General features: G+C 37.5%; 1 protein-coding gene across 1 annotated transcript; it reads right to left on the bottom strand.

The window, feature by feature from the left end:
• Positions 1 to 9,119: 9,119 nt before the first annotated feature.
• LOC129889153 (protein OVEREXPRESSOR OF CATIONIC PEROXIDASE 3) lies at positions 9,120 to 13,837 on the bottom strand. The gene is made up of 4 exons (XM_055964342.1): positions 13,544 to 13,837; positions 11,797 to 12,150; positions 10,948 to 11,253; positions 9,120 to 9,606 (listed from the first exon to the last, which is right to left on the bottom strand). The coding sequence occupies exons 1-4, from the start codon at positions 13,745 to 13,747 to the stop codon at positions 9,469 to 9,471; spliced, it is 1,002 nt and encodes a 333-aa protein (XP_055820317.1). The 5' UTR covers positions 13,748 to 13,837; the 3' UTR covers positions 9,120 to 9,468.
• Between the last annotated feature and the right edge of the window lie 13,765 nt (positions 13,838 to 27,602).

The raw sequence follows: 27,602 nt of genomic DNA, 5'->3' as shown, positions 1-27,602 counted from the left end.
TGATTCAGGCCCCTAATATTCCAAGTAGACAAGATCATGATTGAGAAAATGGTATGAGGTTACTAGCACCTGTTTCACCTTTAGAAACCATAATTTGCTTTCCACTCCTTTGAGGTGGGTCTTCTCCCATTATGTCTGACCTCTGCATCACCCTATGTGTTGGTAGTATCTCAACAGTACTGCGATTATTTTAAGAGGTGTTACCCTTGTTACTGCCCAGTTTTGAATTGCCACTCCTTTGAGGTGGGTCTTCTCCCATTATGCCTAACCTCTACATCACCCCATGTGTTAGTGGTATCTCAATAATATTGCAGTGATTCTGAGAGGTGTTACCTTTGTCACTACCCAATTGTGGCTTAACAACTTTCCAAACTTATTGTTTCTTCCTTTGCTTCCTAGGATTCCTCCTCAGCACTCTAGGAGCTTCCACATCCTTCTTTTGACCATGTTCAATATGCTCTGCATCAGCCTCTTGATTGGCCTTCTTCTTATACTCGCATTCAGCAATATTATGCCCAAATTTCAGGCATTCATTGCAATATTTTGTTCTCCAATCATACTTCTCTGATTGATCCCATGGCCCAGAAGGGGTTTCAATCACAATCATCTCAAGCAACGGCTGTGACACACCAACTTCAATCTGAATCCTAGCAAAGGATATCTTCTCTAGTCAAGTGGCTGAACGCCCCTCTCCAACCAGTCAAGTCATTAGCTGTGAAGTTGTCTGTGTGTACAGGTCGACCCACTAGACTAACAACTTTACTTAATGCGACTACTAACCAGTATCCCATAGGTAGCCAGGCAACTTTATTGATAGAGGAATTAAGCTAAGTACCTCCTTAGCTAGATCAAATCCTAGTTCCCATTGATTGAGAACTAATTATTTATTATTAATATAGTATGGTTCTTTAATAAATACCTTCTCCTTTTCTAGCTTATTCTGAAATTTAAAGATATAATACCCATTATCGTGAACAGAACCCGAGGTTTGGCCTTTCACACACTAGCTGAGTAATTCTCCATTTGATTAATCGAAGGTGTGTTACATAACCAATTAGGGAAGCTTCTCAGGTCTTAACATGATTCTTGATATCATCTTCCTCAATTTGCACAGTCAAAACCCCATTCTTCAAAGTCGAAGGAACATGGCTTATTGGCTTACCCTCCCTGCACTTTCTCTGTTCTGATCTATTGGTTGGACTTGGATGAGTGGAGGCTTCAACATCAAAAAAATATAGCCGCCAAAATGTCAGTTCTCTACTCTCCTATTTGACGGATCTCAGTTGCACCTCATCCTCTAAGTTGCTTGTATCAGCTGCCTTAGTTATAACTCGAAATCTTAGGGTTAGATAGCTCCCAAACGTGATAGGCGAAAGATTTCTATGTATTTTGATCACCGGAGTGACGTATTTTCTGCCAGGGATCGTAGCTCTATGTTGTGTCATAGCTAATTCCGATCAAAATTGCTTCTTTAGTATTGTGCACCGAGAGAATAGCTAAGAGTGCCTAACATGCGCTCCCGGATGGTCATTTCCATTGCTACATAAACTCAAGGCCACTGAAAGTGAGATTTGCGCTATGAATGGATTTAGCACTGTCATTAAAATATTATGATTTGTATAAATAATTCCCATTTTTTAAAAATGGCACATAACTTCTTCTTTTTTCTAGTTTCGTGCAACATTATATATGAGTTATTGTTGCTGAACATGATAAAATGTACCTTTTATTACTAACTCTAAGAACAATATGATAAAAATAATAAATTTTGATTATACTTTTATATGCTTTATTACATATTTTTACTTTAAGTCATCTCAGATTTTAGTCAAGTGCCAGTATAAGAAATTCTAGGCTTGACCGACACTTCTAACATTTATCCATCTAGCTGAAAATTTCTACATAGATTGTCTTGAGTCAGGATGACCCCTTTCAATGTTGTCCAAGTGAAACAACTTACCTTTGGGGGTAATTTTGGTCTCCAAATTCACTTAAGTCCAATATGTCATAGAGCCCGTTTGGATTGACTTATAAGTTTCTTATAAGCCCCAATAAATAATTTAATTTGTTTGGATGAATTTTTTTTAAGCAGCTTATAAGTTGAAAACAACTTATAAGTCAAAAAAAATAAGTTGGGCTGCACCTACTTATTTTTTTTAACTTATAAGCAGTTTACAACTTATAAGTTACTTAAAAATAAGTTCATCCAAATAGACTCATAGTCCAAAATGGTAGAAGAATTCCCCAAAAAGAAGCTGATTTCTCAGGATTCACTTTTTTTTTATATAATAATTATTATATAAGTCCCCAAAGGTGAAAATACTCCATTATTTGATAGTAGGAACAAAAGTGTTGTAAGCAGATAAGATATCCTTGTTGAACAACCTGTCCGAATTAATTTTTTAAAACTCCCGGTGAGCATACTAGTAATTTTTAAAGCGAAAAGACATTATTATCACGATGATCCCGACTGTCCAATCTAAAGAGAAGCGGTGAGTGGTCAAGTTTCTCCGGCAAGGTGGGTTACAAAAGCATTTTGGTAATACTGGATCCATAAATGATTTGCAAGGCAACAATCAAATCTCTCTAAAATAAGATTCTTCCCATATCTATGGTTAGACCACATATACAGATTACCCTTAAATGTAGGTCCACTAAACCACAGCAGCTTGTGCATTTCAAATATATATTAGCTCTAGACCAATTGATATGGTTTCCACCACACTTGTCAAATTGACAGGTAATCTCATTAAAATCTTCCATAGGCACCAAAATTGGCTTGGTTTCAAGATGTAGAATCTATGCTGAATCTGAAAGGAAGTCAAAAAGGAGGTGCTACATGCACCGTCCTTTTTGACTAGTAAAAGCAAGAAATGGCAGCCAAAAAGGAAAAGGGAATGGAGGAAAAAGTTGGCAGACAGCTGTTTATGAGTTTTGATGAAACGCGTAAAATCCGTTTACGCGTTTTCATCCTCCTATAAATAGAGGGCTTCCTGCCCTCATTTAAACCATCCCAGAAAGAGAGAGTAAGAATACAAAGAGAGTTATACACCAAGATAAATATTGTAGTCTTGAGTGTCCTCTTTAGTAGTTGTTCCTTTTACAAGAGAGAAGTGTTAATTGCTGTTTTCTCCTTGTATTTGAGAGCTGTGTACTCCATATTTTTATAGTGAGATCCTTCTACCCCGTGGTTTTTCCCTTCTATCAGTTAGAGGGGTTTCCACGTAAAATTCTCGTGTCTAATTTATTTTCATTATTTTCATCATATCAAACTTAAGTTGTGGTGCTTTCTCCCCCCAACAGTGGTATCAGAGCCCTCGGTTATTCTGTCTATTTTATGCGAAGGTACTATTTGTGAATAGTAACTTTTCATGAATAGTAAATTCGGTGAATAGTACTATTCACGTGAATAGTAAAATTTCGGTGACGGAACAGTTTGGCACGATTGTTCGCAAAATATTCAGAAACGATCTAGAAGGGTGTGAAGCAAATAACAATGTCGAGTACAACAAAGTTTGACGTTGAAAAGTTCAATGGGACTAATTTCTCATTGTGGAAAATGAAAATAAAAGCGATATTGAGAAAAGACAATTGCTTAGCTGCAATTGAAGGCAGGCCCACAGACTTTGTTGATGACAGCAAGTGGAACGACATAGACAGCAACACAGTTGCTGATCTACACTTGGCACTAGCTGATCAAGTGTTGTCTAGTGTAGCGGAAAAGCGGACGGCGAAGGAAATATGGGATACTCTTACAGGGTTGTATGAGGCCAAGTCTTTGCATAATAAAATCTTCTTAAAAAGAAGATTGTATACTCTTCGAATGACAGAGTCCATGTCAGTTACTGAACACATCAATACTTTGAATACTCTATTTTCGCAACTTACAACAATGGGTTGCAAAATAGAGGGTACTGAACGTGCGGAGCTTCTACTTCAAAGTCTGCCTGACTCGTATGATCAACTCATCATAACCTGACGAACAATACAGACAGTCTAGTTTTCGATGAAATTGCAGCCGCTGTCTTGGAAGAAGAAAATCGGCGCAAAAATAAGGAAGACAGACAAGCAAGTTCGCAGCAAGCTGAAGCCTTGATGATGGTGAGAGGAAGACCAACGGAACGTGGCCCCAGTGGGAGTCACAATCATGGCAGATCTCAATCAAGAAGTAAGAAGAATATCAAGTGCTACAACTGTGGCAAGAAAGGGCACTTCAAGAAAGATTGTCGATTTAAGAAGAAGAGTGAACACCCTGAGCCATCAAATGCTCAAGGGAATGTTGCATGTACCTCGGATGATGGCGATATTTTATGTAGTGAGGCAATATCAAATAATGAAGGCAGAAAACGTTTCGCTGATGTCTGGATCATGGACACAAGAGCAACATGGCACATGACTTCCAGGAGAGAATGGTTCCATTAATATAATCCTATCTCAGGAGGATCTGTGTTCATGGGAAACGATCATGCTTTGAATGTTATTGGTATTGGGTCCATCAAAATAAAGATGTATGATGGCACGGTTCGCACCATCCAGGAGGTACGACATGTAAAAGACTTGAAGAAGAATCTATTGTCTTTAGGACAACTAGATGATAATGGATGTTCATATAAGACTCATGGTGGAGTCATGAGAATATCCAAAGGAGCGCTTGTAGTAATGAAAGCGGAAAAACTTGCGGCAAATCTATATGTGCTTAAAGGTGAAACACACCAAGAAGGAGAAGCATCAACCGCGTCAGCAAGTTCATTTGAAGAATCAACGATGATGTGGCATCGTAAACTTGGCCATATGTCGGAATGAGGTTTGAAGATTCTTGCTGAGCAAAAACTTCTTCCAGGGCTCAAAAAGGTTTCACTACCCTTTTGTGAGCATTGTGTTACCAGTAAGCAAAATAGATTGAAGTTTAGCAGTTCCTCTGCTAAAAGCAAGGAAATACTAGATCTGGTTCACTTTGATGTCTGGCAAGCACCGGTGGAGTCTCTAGGAGGAGCGAAATATTTCGTGTCATTCATCGATAATTACTCCAAGAGAAGTTGGGTGTATCCAATCAAGAGGAAGGCAGATGTTTTTCCAGTTTTCAAAGAGTTCAAAGCGCGGGTGGAACTTGAATCTGAGAAAAAGATCAAGTGTTTGAGGACAGATAATGGAGGAGAATACACTGGTGATGAATTTAATAACTTCTGTAAACAAGAAGGTATTAAACAGCAGTTCACAGTGGCATATACTCCACAACAAAATGGAGTAGCAGAGCGGATGAACAGAACCTTATTGGAACGGACAAGAGCTATGTTGGCAACTGCAGGGTTGGAAAAACCATTCTGGGCAGAAGCAGTCAAAACTGCCTGTTATGTGATCAATCGGTCACCATCAACCGCAATTGATCTGAAAACGCCAATGGAGATGTGGACAGGAAAACCAGGTGATTATTCTCGCTTACATATATTCGGAAGTCCTGCTTATGTTATGTACAACACCCAAGAAAAATCAAAGTTGGATCCAAAATCCAGGAAATGCATTTTCTTAGGGTATGCTGATGGAGTCAAGGGATATCGCTTGTGGGATCCCACAGCCCGCAAGGTGGTAATCAGCAGGGATGTTGTATTTGTTGAAAACAAGATACAAGCAAAAGAAGGTAGCACTTCAAAAGAAAAATCAGAGACTACTACAGTTGAAGTTGAAGAAATAGAAGAAGTTCCAGTTTCTTCTGAAGCAGCACCAGAGCAAGAAGAACAAGAGCAAGCTGAGATCGAAACTCCAGGAGTTCGACGGTCAACTAGGGAGAGAAGAGAACCAGCTTGGCACTCAGATTATTCTATGGAGAGTAATATTGCATACTGTCTACTAACAGAAGATGGAGAGCCTTCAACTTTTCACGAGGCTATGAAAGGCCAAGAATCATCTCTGTGGGTGGCAGCAATGCAAGAAGAAATTGAAGCTCTTCATAAAAATAAAATATGGGATCTTGTTCAATTACCACAAGGAAGGAAGGCCATTGGAAACAAATGGGTCTACAAGATCAAACGCAATGGTAATGACCAAGTGGAGAGGTATCGTGCAAGATTGGTGGTGAAAGGATTCGCTCAGAAAGAAGGTATCGACTTTAATGAGATATTTTCTCCAGTGGTTCGACTCACAACAATTCGAGTGGTCCTAGAGATGTGTGCTACATTTGACTTGTACTTGGAGCAGTTAGATGTCAAAACTGCATTTCTTCATGGAGAGCTTGAAGAAGAAATTTATATGCTCCAACCAGAAGGTTTTGAAGAACATGGAAAAGAGAACTTGGTTTGCAGGTTGAACAAATCTCTATACGGTCTCAAACAGGCGCCGAGATGTTGGTATAAGAGATTTGATTCCTTCATTATAAGCCTTGGATACAACAGACATAGTTCAGATCCTTGTGTTTATTACAAGAGATTTGGTGATGAAGATTTTGTTATTTTGCTGTTGTATGTTGACGATATGTTGGTAGCAGGCCCCAACAAAGATCGTCTCACAAATTTAAAGGCACAGTTGGCTAGGGAGTTTGAAATGAAGGACTTGGGACCAGCAAACAAGATTCTAGGGATACAAATTCACCGAGACAGAAATAATAGGAAGATTTGGCTTTCTCAAAAGAACTACTTAAAGAAAATCTTGAGACGCTTCAAGATGCAAGACTGTAAGTCAATTTCTACCCCACTTCCTATTAATTTCAAGTTATCCTCAAGTATGAGTCCTAGCAATGAAGCATAGAGGATGGAGATGTCTCGAGTACCGTATGCATCAGCAGTGGGAAGTTTAATGTTTGCCATGGTATGTACAAGACCTGACATTGCACAAGCAGTGGGAGTGGTTAGTCGATACATGGCTAATCCTGGTAGAGAGCATTGGAATACTGTTAAGAGGATCCTAAGATACATCAAGGGTACCTCAGATGTTACAATGTGTTATGGAGGATCAGACTTTACTGTTAAAGGTTATGTTGATTCAGATTATGCAGGTGATCTTGATAAAAGCAAGTCCACCACAGGTTATGTGTTTACTCTTGCTGGAGGAGCTGTAAGCTGGGTTTCAAAACTGCAGTCTATCGTGGCTACATCTACGACGGAAGCAGAATATGTAGCAGCTACACAAGCTAGCAAAGAGGCAATATGGATGCAGATGTTATTGGAGGAGCTCGGGCACAAACAAGAGAAGATTGCTTTGTTTTGTGACAGTCAGAGCGCTTTGCATCTTGCAAAGAATCCGGCATTTCATTCAAGGACAAAGCACATACGAGTTCAGTATCACTTTGTTCGTGAGAAGGTGGAAGAAGGCAGTGTGGATATTCAGAAAATTCACACTAATGACAACCTGGCAGATATGTTTACGAAGCCGATCAACAGTAACAAATTCATATGGTGTCGATCTTCTATTGGCCTAGCAGAAACGTAACATTGCAGTAATTGGGTAGAAAGGATGGTGTGAAGACTTAATTGATTCTCAATTAAATCTTCAAGTGGGAGAATGAAAGGAAGTCAAAAAGGAGGTGCTACATGCACCGTCCTTTTTGACTAGTAAAAGCAAGAAATGGCAGCCAAAAAGGAAAAGGGAATGGAGGAAAAAGTTGGCAGACAGCTGTTTATGAGTTTTGATGAAACGCGTAAAATCCGTTTACGCGTTTTCATCCTCCTATAAATAGAGGGCTTCCTGCCCTCATTTAAACCATCCCAGAAAGAGAGAGTAAGAATACAAAGAGAGTTATACACCAAGATAAATATTGTAGTCTTGAGTGTCCTCTTTAGTAGTTGTTCCTTTTACAAGAGAGAAGTGTTAATTGCTGTTTTCTCCTTGTATTTGAGAGCTGTGTACTCCATATTTTTATAGTGAGATCCTTCTACCCCGTGGTTTTTCCCTTCTATCAGTTAGAGGGGTTTCCACGTAAAATTCTCGTGTCTAATTTATTTTCATTATTTTCATCATATCAAACTTAAGTTGTGGTGCTTTCTCCCCCCAAACAGAATCACCATTTGGCAGGGCTACTAGGGCTTTGGTCTCTCTCTTGGGTGGGGCATCAAATACATGTCTCTTTATCGATTAACCAATTTCTAAACGCTGGAGTAGATCCTAAAAAGATACCACTTCCTCATGAATTTATCTTGAATCGAGATCTTTTGGCTCAACTTTATCCCAGTTTTGCCGAGGGAGCAACGACCTGATAGCTATCTTTAATAAGTCTAAGATTTTACCATAAGGTGTTCCTAAGAGCTAAATTGGGACTAGCATATAAATAATAAACATAAGCCAAGGGGTTTGATTTGGTAATACCTCCACCATTGCATATAGCTCCTGAAAAGTTTGTCTCATACTGGTAATCTTAACCTGATCTTCATGCCAAAGAATAACGATTTCCCCGGAATGACCAAAATGCCGGAGCCTCAATCATACCAGTAAAGTTATATTCATTCCTAATAAATTCACGGTTTTTCAATAAAGCTAAGATACAAGGTGTATGAATATTTTATAAGATCTAACGTATTCCTTCTAAAGGCCACATTATTTGCACCCCTAACATTCCAAATCACCAAGGTCGGATTTCTGTTAATCATAAACGAATAGGAGTTGTGTATCTCCTGCTCCTGGCCCTCTTTAAGGGTAGCACTGTTCTGATAGTGGGAGTCACTACCACTGCAAGTTTCGCTGCCCATCTGTTAGTTGGGGGCGTATGTCTATGGTGCATTTCTTCAGGTTTGGTGGGCATAGGAAAATGTACTACTTGTCTTTCATCTTTGAAAATGTCATTTGTGTTGTTGCTCCTACTGTTCCTATGTTTGTGTTCTCCAGTGGGGTTTCCGTTGTATATGAGGTTTGTGGTGGAACCATCCCTGGAGGGGTCTCCATTGGATATGAGATTTGTTCTGGAACCATCTCTGAAGGGAGTTGTGGAATCCCAAGGAAAGAACAGTGGGTTCTCCTGCGTGGACTAAACTGGGCTAAAGAAGGGAAGGTTTTGGTTGGTCATTGAGGGTAGTCCCCTTGCTATAGATGTAGTAGATGTATGCTAGCAGAAAACAGGTCACTTTCGTATAGTTTCTTCTTTTCTCTCACTCCTGACTACTACATTTCTTTACACCACTGCAACAAAGGAACAAAAGGACACAAATAATATGTTAATTCAAATGAAGCATTTTAAACATACCTGAAGAACATGTAATGTTCAAAACACGAGATATGCTGGAATGTTCGAAAAAATGTATACATAGACTCAATGGACCTAAAGAAAATAGGAACTGACAAAAGCACTAAAGATGTTCATTTCTTTTTGTTGATCACCGTCTATTCTTTACAGAGGATATTGCTATTTACTCCTGTTGTTATAGCTGCAGTAAAATAAATAGCAAAAGGAAGCTGGCGGTATCAAATAATTCTGGTATCTGATACATAGCAAGAGAAACCAGTTTCACATGGCGAAATTAATTGTTTTAGGTATTTACAAGGAAAGTACTATTCAGATATAGACGATGGTTGATATGGAAGTCGATGATCAGGAACCCCTTCTTCAGACCGTCTGTCTTCAAACCATTTCAGAACTATTTTCCGAGGCAGATTTGTCACATGCACAATGCTGCTAATCATGGCATTCTGCATCACAACAACAAAGATAGTATAAGGATAACAATGTTCTTTGTTTCATCCTAGGTATGCACTTAGCAATTGTATGCAACTACATCAGCAAGCAAGCCACATATCCATTTAATCGTAGAGTTGGGAGATACCAATATGAGGAATCATGAGTCGCACAGGAAGTGCAATTTTGGAATAAGTTAGCAGTGCCTGCTAACTCCGACCGTGCTTTCTAAACAAATCATCAGTATTTAGTTTATATCAATTAATGATACCACAGGATGTAAAAGTGAAACAGGTACGGCATACTAATTCAGTCGATTGTGCATTGAAAAGAGAAGTATCATCAATTTACAGAGAAAACGAGAAGAACCCTAATATCCAACCACTTCAAACTAGTCATTGATTCCCTTCCCCTACCCCCAATTTTTTTAAATGGAAAAACAAAACTAGTTATCTAGTGCCTGATAATAGTAATACAAGCATAACTTCAATTATGTACAATAACTACTACACCTCAGTCCCAAATAAGTTGGGATGTCAATGATAGGGTTCAATTATGTGATCCAAGTACTTTAAACTTGGTGGTTCCTAATAATAGGGGAAATAGGATGCATTTGAACTATGAATAGAAGGGCACAAAGGTATTAGGTTGATTGAACACATAGATAAACCAACATAGACAAACCAATAAGAGGCGCCGATCGCAATGGGTTGCCATTCTAGTACATCATTTCTTAGATTTATCAACACAGTACAAAAGTTATTACTATCTTCAATCTCCTGACTTTTGGTATACAACTTGCAGTAATCACTCAATTCACCTTAATTTTTTTGGCAATTTCTACTCAACTGCCTACTAAAAATATATTAGAGCAGAACAGATAACCTGAAATAGGTGTCTTAATATTTATTTACTTTTGAAACTGAACAGATGACTTAATATCCTCATCACATCCATGCTCATCCCAAAGAAATAAGGAAAATAAGAGAAAAAAAGATAAACATGAAAACAACAAACACAGATAAAAAGGGGAACTGCACACAGAGGACAGATGTGTTGAGATTTGGATATCGAGAGCACGAAAGCAGATTCACTTATCCCAGATTATACTTGGTCCCTGAACTCCAAGGTGGCAAGAGCCACCACACAACATTGTCGGCCTCCGTCACAAACATTTATATCCCAGACTAGATTATATTTCAAATTGGATAGTTTTCCATTTACTCACACCAAAGCCCCATTGTTCAAGTGCAGAATTAAGCAATAATATGCAGAAGATCTGTATTCAGATATGAAATTTTACCAACATAGACTTAAAAGGCATCGAGCACAAATAAAGAAGTAACGGGACTCACAGTGGGCCGCTTTGATCGTCTATAAACTTGTTCAAGGGTTTCTAATTGGACTTTCTTTAGTCTCTTTTGAGCAGACCAACTATTTTGCATCACATGAACTGGCGCTTCCACCTTAGTATCTGGCTTCGCAGCATCACTCATCTCAATGGAAACAGTCTCCTGGGGTTTGCTTTCAGGCTCTAACATTCTGGGGACAGGTTCATCAGGTAAGGCAGCACTCAGCAACACAAGATTTGGCGGAGGATTGCGAAGTATTTCAAGTACAACAGCTCTATCAAGGCATAGGTCAGCAGCAAGATTTTTTATCTGGATGGGAAGAGTTACTTATAAGTTTAAATTAGCACCACTAGACATATTCTCTTTAAATAGGTAGTAGAGGTCAGAAGAAGCAGTTCCATATTTTTCTGCTCTTCCAATTCTGCTACAGGTTCTGAAACTCTCAATCTATACTTTATGATGACTTTATCTAGCAGAAAGCTGATACCAAATGCGAAATAATCAATAATATGCTTCCGGTGCAAATAAGTATAGTTTAACTAATTAACGTCAAGAATACAATGCAAGCCAAAAGTAGATGTCCAGCTACATGCTACAAAAAAATGGTGGAATCTGAAGAATGAAAGTACATAGAAAAAAAATGAGATTAGCAAAGATAAATTTTTCCCAAGCATTTGAAAACTTTAGATACATGGATATATAGCACCAATGTTCTTAGCAGCGTGCTTAATGCTGGAATGCGCGAAGAGCCAGAGTACAACGAAAGTGGCCTTAAAACTCAAGAGTAATGAGTAGCTGTAATGAAATTGCAGCATCTGAATTTGAGAGGACTAAATTAAGATTGCAGCTTACATTTAACTTACGCCGTCCCTTTCTCAAGGCATATGCCAGTTTCTTAAGTTGCCAATTTTTCAATTTCACTAGCATATCTTCATTGGCATCTTCTGCTACTGCTTCTTCATCTTCAGCCTTACTACTCTCAATTTTCTCATTGGCAATTGAGTCAATTTCTCCTAGTAGTTCATCATCCTTCAGTGCCTCCTCCAGTTCAAGTTCAAGCTTCACGAGTTCCTCCTCAGTTATATCATCATCATCGTTCAAGGAGAGGTCATCATCTTTCAGATCTTCTTCCAGCAGCTGAAAGAGTGCCTCAAAAGCATCTTCATCTACATCATCAACTTCCTCAGTATCTTTCCTAGGTGAACTCTAACACAGGAAGCAAAAAGAGCCTCAGGTTTAGTAAACAATTAGTAAAAGGTGTTAATACAATAATTCAGCTGTAAAGAAGAGTTTGTTAATGATATCAAAGTTCATGGGCAAGTATCAGTCAAGGAAAATAGTTTGAATATTCAAGTTAAATATCTCAAAAGATCAAACCACATTAAAAATCATGTACTTTCAGCAGGCTAACTAAACGGAGAGTTACACTCCACATCCAAGAAAAGATAAGACAGGAATGGGAATCCATCAGCATGAGAAAGATTTCTTGATGGACATTAATGTGCAGAAGAAGAAGTTCATGGGACAGGGTTCTCTTTGATGGATATTCACATGTACCATAATAAAATAGCTGCAGAAAATCAAAACCACCTTGTCAACTGTAAAAGCTACAAAGTTAGTGTTACATGTATGGATTGGAAATCACTAATCTACATGTCATAAATACAATTACACGGAAAAAGATTTCTCCTGGTATTGACCCTTATACTAAAAGCAGCAGGGAAGTAGATCAAGCACATCAAAACTGATTGGCATAATTACAAAAACAAACTAATTAGTAAACCATCTCGTCAACTGTAAAGCCTACAAAGTAACACTGGACAAGTAATTTGACAGGAGAAACAATTGCTGTTGAAATACAAGCCTACAAGGTGCAATTTCTTTAAGATGTTATACAACAACAAAAAAGTCACGTCAATGTATGATGCTTTTCCTTTGCTCTGCTCAACTACATCAATATGGCACATGAAGAACTATGCTATTGACTTGGAACTTTTTTCATGATAGGTATTAACTTGGTACAACCTAAAACAATCATATAAAATCAGAATTGTTATTGTCTAGGCCACTAGGGGTGACACCATCAATCGTTCACTTAGAATATGTTTGCGAAGCATAACTTACTTACACATACAAGCACATTAAAGTTTACAATGATTAACAATATGAAAGTAACTGATAAATCCATGAACAACAACCTATATCAGAAAACAATTGTTTAACGGGGACCATGGAAATCAGTTGGAAATAAAATTTAAGCTCAAACTTTTAATATACTACCAATTAGAAAACTTTCATAAACTTCAATTTCTTTTCAATTCTCACTTAATAAATTTGTTTCCTTCTTTATAAAAAACAATTCTAAAACGAACTATCCTGAATACTTCATGTGTATTTTTTTTAATCTTCCTTGCTTTTTAATGTACAGCTCATATACTCTAATCCCTAGTAAACGCATTTTCGTTGTTGCCCCTCTTCAATTTTCCCTCCCAACCACCCACTAATTAACCATCTACCTGCGGCAACCCTCCTCCTTTAAATATCTAAATAAATTGGAGAGAAATGTATAGATAAAATTGGTTATTTACAAAGGTACTACCTTTTTCTTTTTCTTGGAAGAGGTGATAAAAGAATTGCTTCGATGGCGAGAGAAAGTGAGAAGGGAGGAAGAGGGACGAGAGGAAGAAGAATGAAGTGGCAAGGCGATGTTAGTTCTGGTTCTGGGCTGACCCAAAAGGAAATGTTCATTGCTGGAACATGTAAATCTAATAGAAATGCCCAGAGTTGTGGAAGCAGACGCCATTCTACTTTCTGAATACCTTCTCCAAGGCCTATCTGAATTCTATTCCAGGGTTTAAGAAGGTGATGATAGTAGTGAAAATTAATCAAAAAGTTATCTTTCAAGTTTGTTTTTAATATAGGTGACACTTTGACCAAGGAAGCACTTTAAAACTTAATTAAATTGAGATCGAATTAATATTATCAAAACCTTTTTAATTTATTTAAAATTCAAAAACACCCTATTTAATAAAATATACTCATTTAAAAAATAAAAATCATTCAAACTCCTCCTCTACAGCCAACAACCTTGCTTTGCCTCTTCTGCAACCAATAACCTCGCCTCGTCGTTGCTGTCACTCTTTACAAATACTAAAAAGACACCTCTTGTTCATCCAACAACCTCGTCTCGTTGTCGCCTGCCGTAAGTCATTTATTTTGAAACTTTTATGGTTTTGTGAACAAAAATATTGTTGAACTCGTTCTTTAGTTGAGAAAAATGAATAATGGGGTTAATATTGTGATTTCTTGTTTATGAAAGAAAATTGAGAAATCCAAAAAATCCTAATTTTTGGGGACTAAGAGTCATATGTTGCAATATATGACTCATATGTTGGTAGAAATTTCCACAGAAATGCCATATGTTGCAACAGGTAGCCCATGTATTACAGCAACAGAACAATCATATGTTGCAACATGTAATCCATGTGTTACAGCAACAGAATGGTCATCTGTTGTAACTGGTGACCCATATGAGGGTCATATGTTGCAACATAAGGATCATCTGTGGCAACAGATGGATCATATGTTGCAATAACTAACCCATTTTCAGGAAGTTTTTTTGAACTTTTTTGAATCAGTTATAACCTTTTTATTAACTTATAGATAAAATGTCAGGAGAAATACCATCTACTCAATCTTTTGGTGCTTCCTTTTCTAACAAATGCTCTGCCTGTCAATGTAATAAATATCAGCATAAACATAAGGATTTTATTAAGCGTGTTACTGAATTGATAAATACTATTAAGGAATTGACACATAATAGGGGTGTCATTCCACCAAAGAAGAATGCACATCCTTTGAAGAAGAAGTTTAGGAGTTTGAAAAATTTAATTTGCAGATCACTATCGAAGAAAAAGAAACCATTATCAACTCGTGCTACTCCACAATTTGTTATACCTTTGACAGAGTTTGGCTCAATTTCAATAGTCAAAGAGAAAGTCAATTCTAATGTGCAAAAAAACATTCATTTGAAGGTTATTTCATTTTCGGCAAGGCTCTAACTCAATTAATGACATTGTTCTCAGAATGAATACGCAAGGGACTTTACAAATAACATGCACAAAAGTAAGTCAGTCAACTATTTTTAATGTTCTTGTTGTGAACTAATTAATTATAGTTAATGTTTATACAATTACAGAAATGCAAAGGATGAACACTATACAGATAAATGCTCAAGTCTTGGATTTGAACAGCTAAATTTTTTCATTGCATATTCCAATACGAAGGATTGGTTCTACCTAATGTCCCAACCCAATAAGTATTGGAATGATGAGGTATCATTATGCCCACTTATCTTTAGATTAACACCTGCTGATGCATACATACAAATAACTGATATGTTATGTTGTTGTTTATGCATGTGTGCATCATTTTGATGTTATTTTGTTCTATTTGCATAAGAAGTCAAAGAAACTGAATAATTCTCAATATAGATACATCACCACAGATTATTAATTTTAAAACATACTTTCACAATGGAAATGGTGTTGCTAATCATTAGGAGAGAGTTAATGACATTATTAAAGGGTTTCGTATAGTCACTGGACTGCCTTGGCACCTGACAAATGAGGTTGTATGTCTTGGTAAATTGTGATTGACAGTTTCACTAGATCTTGATAGTTGTTGTATTAAAAAAATGGTGCACAAAGGTGTACGATTCGAGTACCTCATCGAGAAGAATCAGAAGATCTAGTGAGATTCAAACATTAGCTCAACTTTGCCAATGTTCCTTCAATATAGTGGTTTTTTAAGCAAAAAGACTGAACTGACTGGTCAACCCTTGAATGTTACAAGGGAAATAACAAATCTCTCCTATTTGAAATCAAATACGTTGATGACATTGCCCAGCAAACAAGTGATAGTTTGTATATATCACATTTTTTCTTTTATTACTTACATGATGTTATTATTTTTTAATAGATGATAAATGATGCAGGTATTGTGGACTTTTTGCTGCTGCTATGCTGAGTTTCTAAGTAATGGACTACAAGTTTTTTCTTTTGGGATTGTCCCTGAAACCTTTCGCATCAAATATGCCAAAATTTTATGAAATTATGGAGTTATAAAGGCTCAAAATGGCTATATTAGTGACAATTTAGACCCACATAGACTGCCTAAAAAAACATCATATCTCCAAATCAAATTTTTATGACCATTGAATAAATATAGATTTGTTGGTTATGGTTAAATGTAACTTTGGAGTTAACTTTTTGTTGATAAGTTATAAAAATAATAGGTGAACTATTTCTTTTTGATGAGTGCCTATGATTGCTTATATATTAATGTAGTATCTCACATGTTGCAACATAAGACTCATATATTGCAACATAATACTTATATATTGCAACTCGTGAGACATATGTTGCAACATAAGACTTATATATGCAACTCATGAGTCATATGTTGCAACATAAGACTCATATGTAGCAACATACGTCTCATATGTTGCGACTCGTGAGTCTTATATTGCGACATATGACTCACGAGTTGCAAAATAAGTGTTATGTTGCAACATTACTGTTATCTGTTGCAAGTTATGAGTCTTATATTGCTACTTGTGAGTAGTATGTTGCAACATAAGACTCATATATTGTAACTCATGACTAATAAAAATAACTGTGATGACTAATAAATATAAAACATTGCATGAAGTTGATAAAATAAATGACGACTATTAAACATAAAATATTGTCATTAATTACAAATATGATATCACTTTACACATCAAGGTTCTAAGCTTTCAGATACGAAATCCATTGCATTCTATTAATAAAATTATCGTTCAATAAAGTCTTATTGGATTTTAAAGTAGTTCTGTTATCAAATGCTTAATAAATACAAGTAAATATGATCCGCATGCGGCACCACTGAGATTTCTTGGGAGGTTCGATTTTTTTTCCAAAAGTTCATGGTTTGTTGAGCAATTTTTTTGGAAAATGATTTATTATTTCACTTTGCCTCAACATGATCGGGAACAACTCCAACGCAGGCTGTTTTAAGGAAAAAAACTCACAATCTTCAAAAACAGATGTGTTGCACTCATAAACATTCATGACTCCCTTATTTAAGATAATCTCAAGAGTCACAAAATAGTTTTTCTCTAAACACATGATTGCCATAATCATCTTTGACCCTATCTAATTCATGTCACCAGGATATGGTCTTTTTCTATCATGACCCGAGCCTAGGACCTGGATGTGCTTAGATAAATGATACATACGGAGGTACCTCATCCAAGCCTCTTAGCATTCATTTAGCTTCCCATATGTCATAACACTCAAACAACCAAAAATAAAAAGGGTAATGGGACTAAGGGAGATATCATTAGCATAGAAAACAGAATTCAAACTTAAACATCAAAGGTCGTGTATTCATCCAAAAATACCTCTACTATCTTTAGACTTGGAGGGGCTTAAGACATGTCCCTAACTCACCTCACCAAGAGTCTATACATGTCATAAGATAGAAAAAAAAGGGGATGTTGTTCCCGAAACACGGGAACTCACCAACTGTGTAGCCTTCAACGTAATAAACTTGCCATATGGAGGAGAGTGTGGAGTAATGTCGTTCCCTACATGGTGATATCATGTAAGCAAAGAATATGTGTTAGTAATTTAAATGTACTAGGTACGTGAGCATACAATATAATGAAAGACGTTGAGATATTTATAAGCATAGTTTATGAGTGAATGCATGCATGAGAAATCATATATATATAACCGACATTTAAGACTATGTGAGCTATTACATGGAATCCATCATAACCCCCTACATTGGCATAGGGAGACTACTTGCCTGGTAGAACTCCGTCAACTTTAATCATTTCTTTAACTTTAACTTTAAGGGCTAATTGTGGATCCCCTAGCCTAAATAACCTAAAGGGATCCTATATTGGCCATAACCAATGCAGTATGAGACTTTACTTAAGGACCCCTTAGGTCGAGTTCCCATCTATATGATATATTCGGTGCTAGGTCAATCCCCACAGAATAACATTTAGATATCATAATAACATAAGCATTCATATAACTTTAGACATCAAATCATCATTCGGCAGAATAGGTCATTAAAACCTTTTCTTTAATTCAAATATGTGAGAATTGTCCTTATCACATTGAATCCATTCTTTGGCTAAGAAGCCCTTTTTATCATCATTCAATCATTTCATAATACTCCCTTAAACAAACACGTTTGCTTTCATAAAACCTTCATTTGGAGTCAAGCTTTGAATTCAACTTCATTTCAATATGGTGAAACTAGGTAGGTTCATTTCATTCAACCTTCAAATACATTTAAATCAATGCTAGCATGCATGAGAGTGATGGAAATACATCAATTTAAAATATCTTAAAATAACCCACCATATATATTTTAAAACTACTTTCATGCCTTTATATAAGAAACTTGACAAATCATCCATTTCATGAAATTAAGAGTCAAGGTATATCAATATAGGTAATTAAGTTTCAAATAAACCATAATTCATGCATTTTGAATCATCATGTAAACACTCTTAAGATTTCATCATTTAAAACTTGAAATATTAAGTTGAGAAAATATTTGGGCTCCATGGGTGGAAGAACCCATGGATGAGACCCACATATCTTGGGAAATGAAACCCTTAATTCAACATTTGAAAAGAAATGGAGGCTTGATCTTCTTGGAGTGAAACCCTAAAACCTTTCTTGAAGATGAAGGAGACTTTGAGAGCACTTAGGAGGTTAGAGTTTGAGTTCTTAGAGTGTGAGTGAGAGTGAACGAGTGTAGAAAGACTTAGGGTCTTTTAGATAGGTTAATTCAGTCTTCAAAATGACTCCACTTTGTGTTAAAGCATAGAGAAAAGACCAAAATATCCCATTTAAAAATCTGGATGGACTGGCTCCACGGGAACCCTTCACGGTCTGTGGTGCTCACCACGGCTCTTGGTGGGGTCCTGTGATGGTTGATTTGGGGAGATGTTTTGGAGGTCTATAGGGTAGGTCTCTGAACTTTCTCTAAGAAAACCTTCACGGTCTATGGGGAACATCACAGCCCGTGAACTATGGCCATGATGTAGGTCCTGTAGGAGGCCTGCAGAGTGAACACCATGGTCTATGAAAAGCTCCACAGCCCGTGGTGGTCGTCCGTGGTCTTTGCCTTTGAATGTTTCTTGAGGGCTTTGGGGAGGGGTCACCATGGAGGGCTTCAATGCCCATGGTGCTCACCATGGTCCGTGGTCCCTCATCGTGATCGCTTTCCTGCAGGTCTGAGCCTCTGAATCACCACTACGGTGGATCACCATAAGGCATGGTGAGTACCATGGCCCATGATGGCCTTCCGTGGTCGACACCTAGTGCCAGTTTTCTGTATTTTCATTATTTGTTCCTTATTTTAGGACTTTCTAAATTTTTGTGGTCTTACATTATCTCCCCCTTGGGAACATTCATTCTCGAATGAGAATCATTAGCATAGAAAAGGACATGGCATGAGGACTAGCAACCTAACATGAATATAATTTCACTTGAAATGCATAAGCATGAGATCTTTAAACTTAGCAAAAAAACATGACTTTAAAATTCAACTTCATGAACATGCATGCATATGAAGACTTAGGAAAAATGAAACATGGGAGTTTTAAACAATTGAGCATAAGTAAATTAGTACCTTAGACTTTAGTAGAATGGAAGAGATGAGGGTAACGTTTTATCATATCCGCTTCCGCCTCCTATGTAGCACTTTCCACTTGTTGATTCCTCCAAAGAACTTTAACGGATGAAACTTCTTTGTTCCTCAATCTCTTAACTTATCGGTCCAAAATTTCAACCGAAACTTCTTCATAAGTCAAGTTTTCTTCAACATTCACTCCTTCTAGAGGCACAATGGAATTTAAATCACCCACACATTTTCTCAACATTGACACATGAAATACCGGATGAACCATAGTTATCTCCAAAGGCAACTCCAACTCATAAGCCACCTTGCCCATATGTTTTAAGATTTTATAAGGCCCTACATACCTAGGGCTGAATTTCCCTTTCTTTCCAAACTGAATTACACCTTTCATGGATGAAACCTTCAACTATACCTAATCATCCACATTAAACTCAAGATTTCTCCTCCTAGTATCGAATAGGATTTTTGACGACTTTGAGTCATTTTTAACCATTCTCTAATAAATCTCACCTTCTCCAAAGCATAGAGCACCAAATTGGGACCCAACAAGGTCATCTTACCTACTTCAAACCAACCAACCAAAGACCTACATCGCCTCCCTTAAAAAGACTCAAATGGCACCATCTTAATACTTGAGTGGTAGCTATTATTATAGGCAAACTCGATGAGCGGTAGATAATTATCTCAACTCCCTTTGTATTCTAATACACAATCCCTTAACATATCCTCTACGTTTTGAATTGTCATTTCGGCTTGCCCATTGGTTTAAAGATGGAATGCGGTGCTTAACTTTACTTTAGTACCGAGACCCTTTTGAAATGATTTCTAAAAGTGAAAAGTGACTTGGGTACCATGATCTGAAATTATTGACAGCGGCACACCATGCAACCTCACCAACTCCCGAATATACAACTTAGCATAATCTTTGGCACTATAAGAAGTCTTGACCGATAGGAAGTGAGCCGACTTAGTTATTCTATCAACAATTACCCATATCGAATCATGACGTTTCCGAGTATGAGGCAAACCCACTATAAAATCCATATTCACATCTTCCCACTTCCAAGTAGGTATTTCAATATCTTGTGCTAGGCTACCCGACCTTTGATGTTCAACCTTCACTTGTTGGCAATTCAGACATTCAAACACGAACCTTGCTATGTCCTTTTTCATTCCACCCCTCCAATAAGGATCCTTTAAGTCTTGATACATTTTCATCAAACCGAGATGAATAGAGTATGAAGAATTATGAGCCTCCTTCAAAATTAAACCCCTTAGGCCATCCATATTCGGAACACATAACCGACCTTGGTTGTATAGTACCCCATCTCCCCCTTGTGAAAAGACTTCTACCTTCTTTTCCTTGACCAACTTCTTTAACTCAACAAATGTTGGGTCAAAGTCTTTTTTTGACTTAACATCCACCACCAAAGAAGATTCGGACCCATTGTGAGCAACCATACCACCATCTTCGGTACCTCTCAACTTCACCCCTAACCTAGCCAACCGATGAACCTCCTTTACCAACTCTCTCTTTCTTTTATTAACGTAGGTCACACTCCCTATTGACACTCTACTAAGTGTTTCAACAACCACATTGGCTTTACCCATAGGATAATACATACTTATGTCATAGTCCTTGAGGAGTTCTAACCATCTCCTTTGCCTTAGGTTGAGGTCCTTTTGGGTGACCACATATTAGAGACTTTTATGGTCAGTGAACACATCTATATGTACCATAGAGGTAATACCACCAAATCTTTAAAGAAAAAATAACGGCCACTTACTCAAGATCATGGGTAGGGTAGTTACATTTATGCACCTTTAATTTACTTGAAGTATAGGCTATGACCTTACCGTTTTGCATTAAAACACAATCTAAACCAATCTTTGAAGCATCACAATAGACCACAAACCATTCTAATCCTTCTGGTAGAGTCAAAATAGGAGCAGAGGTAATTCGATCTTTCAAATTTTGGAAACTCTTTTCACATCATCCATTTATATGAATTTTGCCTTCTTTTGGGTCAATTTTGTCATAGGAAATGAGATGGAAGAAAAACCTTCAACAAACCTTCTATAATACACGGCTAAACCCAAAAAGCTCCTAATGTCGGAGATAATGGTTTAGGCCAATTCTTAACTTCCCCTATTTTCTTAGGATCAACCTTGATCCTATCACCAACACTATGTGACCAAGAAATGCCACCTTTTTTAACAAAAAAATGCACTTACTAAATTTTGCAAACATTTACCTATCTCTCAGCGTTTGAAGCACAACCCTCAAGTGATTCTTATTTTCTTCCTCACCTTGAGAGTATATCAAGATGTAATCAATGAAGACCATAATGAAAGTATCAAGGTAGGGTTTGAGCACCCTATTCATTAGATCCATAAATACTGCTGGCGTATTTGTTAACCCAAATGACATCACCACAAACTTAAAGTTGCCATATATTGTTCGGAATATCATCTTGGGAATGGCACACTCCCTCACCCTTAAATGGTGATAGCCAAATTGAAGATCGATCTTGGAGAAGTGACTTATCCCTTGTAATTAATCAAATAAATTATCTATTCTAGGGATTGGGTACTTATTCTTGATGGTCACCTTATTCAATTGCCAATAGTTTATGCACATTCGAAGAGACCATCCTTCTTCCTTATAAACAACACGAGTGTACCCCATGGTGAAATACTTGGCCTTATGAACCCTTTTTCTAATAAGTCCTTTAGTTTTTCCTTCAACTCCTTTAATTCTGCCAGTGCCATTCGATAAGGAGAAATAGAGATATGTTGGGTATCGAGGAGGAGATCGATATCAAAATCAACTTTCCTTTTGTGAGGGATACCGAGAAACTCATTAACTACAGGAACTGACTCAATGGAAGGACTTTTAGAGTCGACATCTCTAACCCTCACAAAGTGGTAATTGCGCCCCTTAGCAATCAACTTTCGGGCCTTAAGACAAGAAATGAACTTATCCTTTACTACCAAATCAAGACCTTTTTATTCAAGAATAGACTCATTTGAAAATTGAAACATGACTTGATGAGTCTAATCTATAGAAGCGTAAGATGCATATAACCAATCCATCCCAAAGATAACATCGAAATCTACCATATCGAGCTCAATGAGCTCACAAGAAACAAATTTATGCAAGATAGACACAGGGCAACCCTTATAGACTTTTCTAGCAACAACTGACTCAACAATGGGGGTAGAAAACAAATAAGGCTCTACTAAATTTCGGGTAACACATCAAACCTATTAGCTAAGAATGGTAACAAATAAAAAATTTGTACCCGGATCTAATAATACATATACATCAAAAGCAATATTTAACAAACTGATAACAACATTGGGTGCTTTCTCAATCTCTTGTCTCCCATGCAAAGCATAAAAAAGATTGGTGCATAGGCTACCTACTTGAGCTTGTTGACCATGAGCCATTTGTCCTTGAGTCCTTCCACCACTACCACCTCTACAATCCAGAGCATGATGACCCAGTTTACCATACTTTAAGCATGTATTAGAGCTGGCTAAGCATTCCCCTTTGTGAGTCCTTCCACACTTCCTACAAGCGGGAAAAGCTTGCACACCAACATTTTCTCTGAGGACCATTGGGTTAGCACCCTTGTCCTTATTGAACCTCAAAAGAGGAGTATTGGTGGAACCTTGTACCATAAATCATTGCCCACCTCATCCCTTTCCACTTCCACCATAACCGGATCTTTGAGGATTGAACCCTCCACCATCTACTTTAGCCTCCTTTGAATCCTCTTGACCTCTCCTTCCACTTCTCTTCTTCAATTTTCTCTACATATGTTATTAGTCGGGAGATGTGCATCTCTTTGACCAACATGTCATTTTGCATTCTTTGGACACCAAGCTAGAGACACTGAAAATGAACTTGCTCATTCTTTCCCTCAGGTTAGAGACCATGAAGGGAGCATACTTCGATAATTTAGTGAATTTAAGGGCATACTCCTCCATGCTCATACTCCCTTGATATAGGTTGATGAACTCATAGATCTTGTCCTCCCTTACCTCCAACCGAAAGAAGCGGTCTAAGAAGGAATCTTTGAACTCTTCCCATTCTATTGGCCCCATATCTTCACCTCTCTCAATAACCCATTGCTCATACCAAACTCTTGCCACACCCTTGAGTTGATAAGCCAATAGCTCGACCTTTTCATTTGGAGGCACACCCATGATGGCCACAATCTAGTAAACCTCATCAATGAAATCCATAGGGTCCTTATCTTCTTTAGAACCATCAAACTCGAGCGGATTAATCCTTTTGAAATCCCGAATCCTAGAGGCTAGATTTTACACTTGAGGCAAAGGAATGCCTTGATTCCCTTGGTTGGCTACAGCTTGAGCCAACAATATGATGATATTGTAAAATTCCATATGGGTTACCCCTTCCTCATAATGTGGAGCATCAGGGACTAGTGGAGCTTGGTCCTCATCATCTACCCTTGCTCTTGGAGGTGCTCTTCCTCGAGGAATTATCTAGAGAACACAAAATGGCTCGTTAGTTAAAAAAAGTCTTAGGATACTCTAGGGCATGACATTAATATGAAAGAAGTAAAAACTTTCCTAAACGTCCCATAGTCTCCTATTCATAATTTTGGCATGCTTCACAACCATGAATAAAACCCTATTTAAAGAGGTATGTTGGACTTCGAGAACCGTTTCAAAACCTCAAGTTTTGATACCAAGTTTGTCACAACCCGAGCCTAGGGCCTGGATGTGACATGGTGAATAAGACACTCGGAGGTACCTCATCCAAGAATCTTAGTATTCATTTGGCTTCTTATAGGTCATGACATTCAAACAATCAGAAATAACAGGGGTAATGAGACTAAGGAAGATATCATTAGCATAGAAAATAGAAGTCAAACTTAAACATCAAATATCGTCTATTCATCCAACAATACCTGTAATATCTTTAGACTTGGTGGGGGCTAAGACATGTCCCTAGCTCACCCTCAAATATAAAATCAAAGTACCATAAGATAACCAAGAGTCTATACATGTCATAATCTAGAAAAGAAAAGGGGATGTTATTCACAAAACATGGGAACTCACCAACTGTGTAGCCTTCAACGTAATAAACTTGCCACGTAGAGGAGAGTATGGAGCAATGTAGGTCCCTACATGGTGATATCATGTAGGCAAAGAGTATGCATTAGTAATTTAAATGTACTAGGTACGTGAGCATACAATATAATGAAAGACATTGAGACATTTATAAGCATAGTTTATGAGTGAATGCATGTATGAGAAATTATATATATAATATTAAAACATTTATTTAGTACAAAGATGATCATAACCGACATTTAAGACTATGCAAGCTATTACATGGAATCCATCATAACCCTCTACGTTGGCACAGGGAGACTACTTGCCTGGTAGAACTCCTTCAACTTCAATCATTTCTTTAACTTTAACTTTAAGGGCTAATTGTGGATCCACTAGCCTAAATAACCTACAAGGGCTCCTATGCTGGCGCATAGTTAATGCAATATGAGACTTTACTTAGGGACCCCTTTGGCCGAGTTCCCATCTACATGCTATATTCGGTGCTAGGTCAATCTCCCGGAATAACATTTAGATATCATAATAACATAAGCATTCACATAACTTTAGATGTGAAATCATCATTCAGTAGAATAGCTCGTTAAAACCTTTCATTTGATTCAAATATATGAGAATTGTCCTTATCACATTAAATCCATTATTTTGCTAAGAAGTCTTTTTTATCAGAATTCAATCATTTCATAAGACTCCCTTAAACATAAATGTTTGATTTCATAAAACCTTCATTTGAAGTCAAGCTTTCAATTCAAATTCATTTCAATATAATGAAACTAGGTGGGTTCATTTCATTCAACCTTCAAATATATTTATAACAATGCTAGCATGCATGAGATTGATTGAAATGCATCAATTTAAAACATCTTAAAATAACCCACCACATGCACTTTAAAACTACTTTCATGCCTTTATATAAGGAACTTGACAAATCATCCATTTCATGTAATTAAGAGTCAAGGTATATCAATATTGGTAATTATGCTTCAAATAAACCATAATCTATGCATTTTGAATCATAATGTAAGAACTCTTAAGATTTAATCATTTAAAAATTAAAATATTAAGTTGAGAAAACATTTGAGCTCCATGGGTGGAAGAACCCATGGATGTCACCCATGCACCTAGGGGAATGAAACCCTTGATTCAAAATTTGAAAAGAAATGGAGGCTTGATCTTCTTGGAGTAAAACCCTTAAACCTTTCTTGAAGATAAAGAAGACTTTGAGAGCACTTGGGAGGTTAGAGTTTGAGTTCTTAGAATGTAAGTGAGAGTGAATGAGTGTAGAAAGACTTAGTGACTTTTAGATCGGTGAATTCATCCTTCAAAATGACTCTAATTTCTGTTAAAACATAGGGAAAAGACCAAAATATCCCTTTTAAAAATCTGGCCAGACTGGCTCTCCAAGGACCCCTCATGGTCTGTAGTGCTAAGCATGTCCTGTGGTGGGGGTCTAATGATGGTTGACTTGGGGAGATATTTTGGAGGTATGCAGGGTAGGTCTCTGAACTCTCTCCATGGAGACCTTCACAATCCGTGGAGAATGTCACGATCCATGAACTGTGTCCATAGTGCAGGCCCCCTCGGAGGCTTATAGAGTGACTAATGTGTCACCAAAATATGAATTTACGATTCTCAAAACAAAGAGTTATTGTAACTTTCAAGCGCATTTTGTTGATTTGATATGTGTTTTTAGTTATTTTTCAGAAAAGTTGAAGAATGCTTGGGTTGATGGTATTTGGCATGGTTCATGTGGAAATTTGATTGATCTTGAAGGATGTGGGTAGCTTGGTGTTGAGGTGAGGTTAAAAGGAAAGCAAAATATGCAAGAAGTTCTAGGTTGACTTGAATTTGGCAAGGTTTCTGGACAACTTGAAAGGAGAACTCAAAGAACGAACTTCATCGGGCCTTGAGGTACATTGTACTAGATATGTGGAGGTGGAAGAACTATGTTTTGACCAAGAATGCACACCAAGACAGCCACTACAGACCATGGTGTGCAATACTGGCCATGAAGAAGCTCCTCCATCTGTGAAGAAGGCTCCTAAGAAGGCTGCCAGGAGATTGACTAAGGCTCACACCAAGATATCCTCACTGCGAGCCATATTCCTCACCACTGGCCATGGTGGGCACCGTGGTTTTGGGGCCATCCATAAAGATACCAAGGAAAAAAGTGGCAAGGACAAGGTATGCACCAAAAGCCAAACCAAGAAGAAACATGGACAAGACAGCTACCAAGGGCGTCACCACAAGCCGTGGTCCTTACCACTGGAAGTGGTGGGTGCTGTGGTGGGATGGACATCCTTAAAAGTCTAAGGAAATGACCAAGGAAGGACACCACAAGCCATGGTGAAGACCAATGGCCATGGTGTCTCTCGTCCGGCACCATCCGAGTCCAAAACCAAGTTGGTTTCCTAGTTCGTTTAGGATTAGTTTTAGGTTTCTATAAATACCCTCTTGTGTCATACTTTTAGGGAACACTTTTCATATAATTTTTACATGTTATACAAGACCAAAAACTATAACTTAGAGTTGGATTCGTTGAACAAAAGCTTATGGACAGATTTGGGAGAAAGAACACACAACTAGGATTCTTTGAATTCTAGCTTTGTGATTTGAATCTAAATCTTGTTATTAAATTGTGAGTTTGATTCATTGTTATTTGTAAGCCTTATAGTAAATGTTTCATTTATTTTTTATTGAGTTATGCATCAAAATTATGCAAGGCTAAAGCCACAACTAGGGTTGTAGGAACCATGACGACTTAACCAGAATAGGCAAACGTAGGATTGATATTTATGAATTATTTTTGCATGTATTGTGATTTCTTTATTCAAAAG

The sequence above is a fragment of the Solanum dulcamara genome, chromosome 5 (genome assembly GCF_947179165.1).
Source record: "Solanum dulcamara chromosome 5, daSolDulc1.2, whole genome shotgun sequence".
Classification (NCBI taxonomy): domain Eukaryota; kingdom Viridiplantae; phylum Streptophyta; class Magnoliopsida; order Solanales; family Solanaceae; genus Solanum; species Solanum dulcamara.
This window is presented reverse-complemented; position numbering and strand designations above follow the sequence as displayed.

Excerpts from the sequence above, each read along its gene's own strand:
- LOC129889153 (XM_055964342.1), bottom strand. The coding sequence starts at position 13,747 with ATGGCGTCTGCTTCCACAACTCTGGGCATTTCTATTAGATTTACATGT. Across the intron at positions 11,254-11,796 it reads AGGGACGGCGTAAGTTAAAT|ATAAAAAATCTTGCTGCTGA; the intron begins GTAAGCTGCAAT and ends CTTCCCATCCAG. Across the intron at positions 9,607-10,947 it reads GACGATCAAAGCGGCCCACT|AATGCCATGATTAGCAGCAT; the intron begins GTGAGTCCCGTT and ends GTTGTGATGCAG.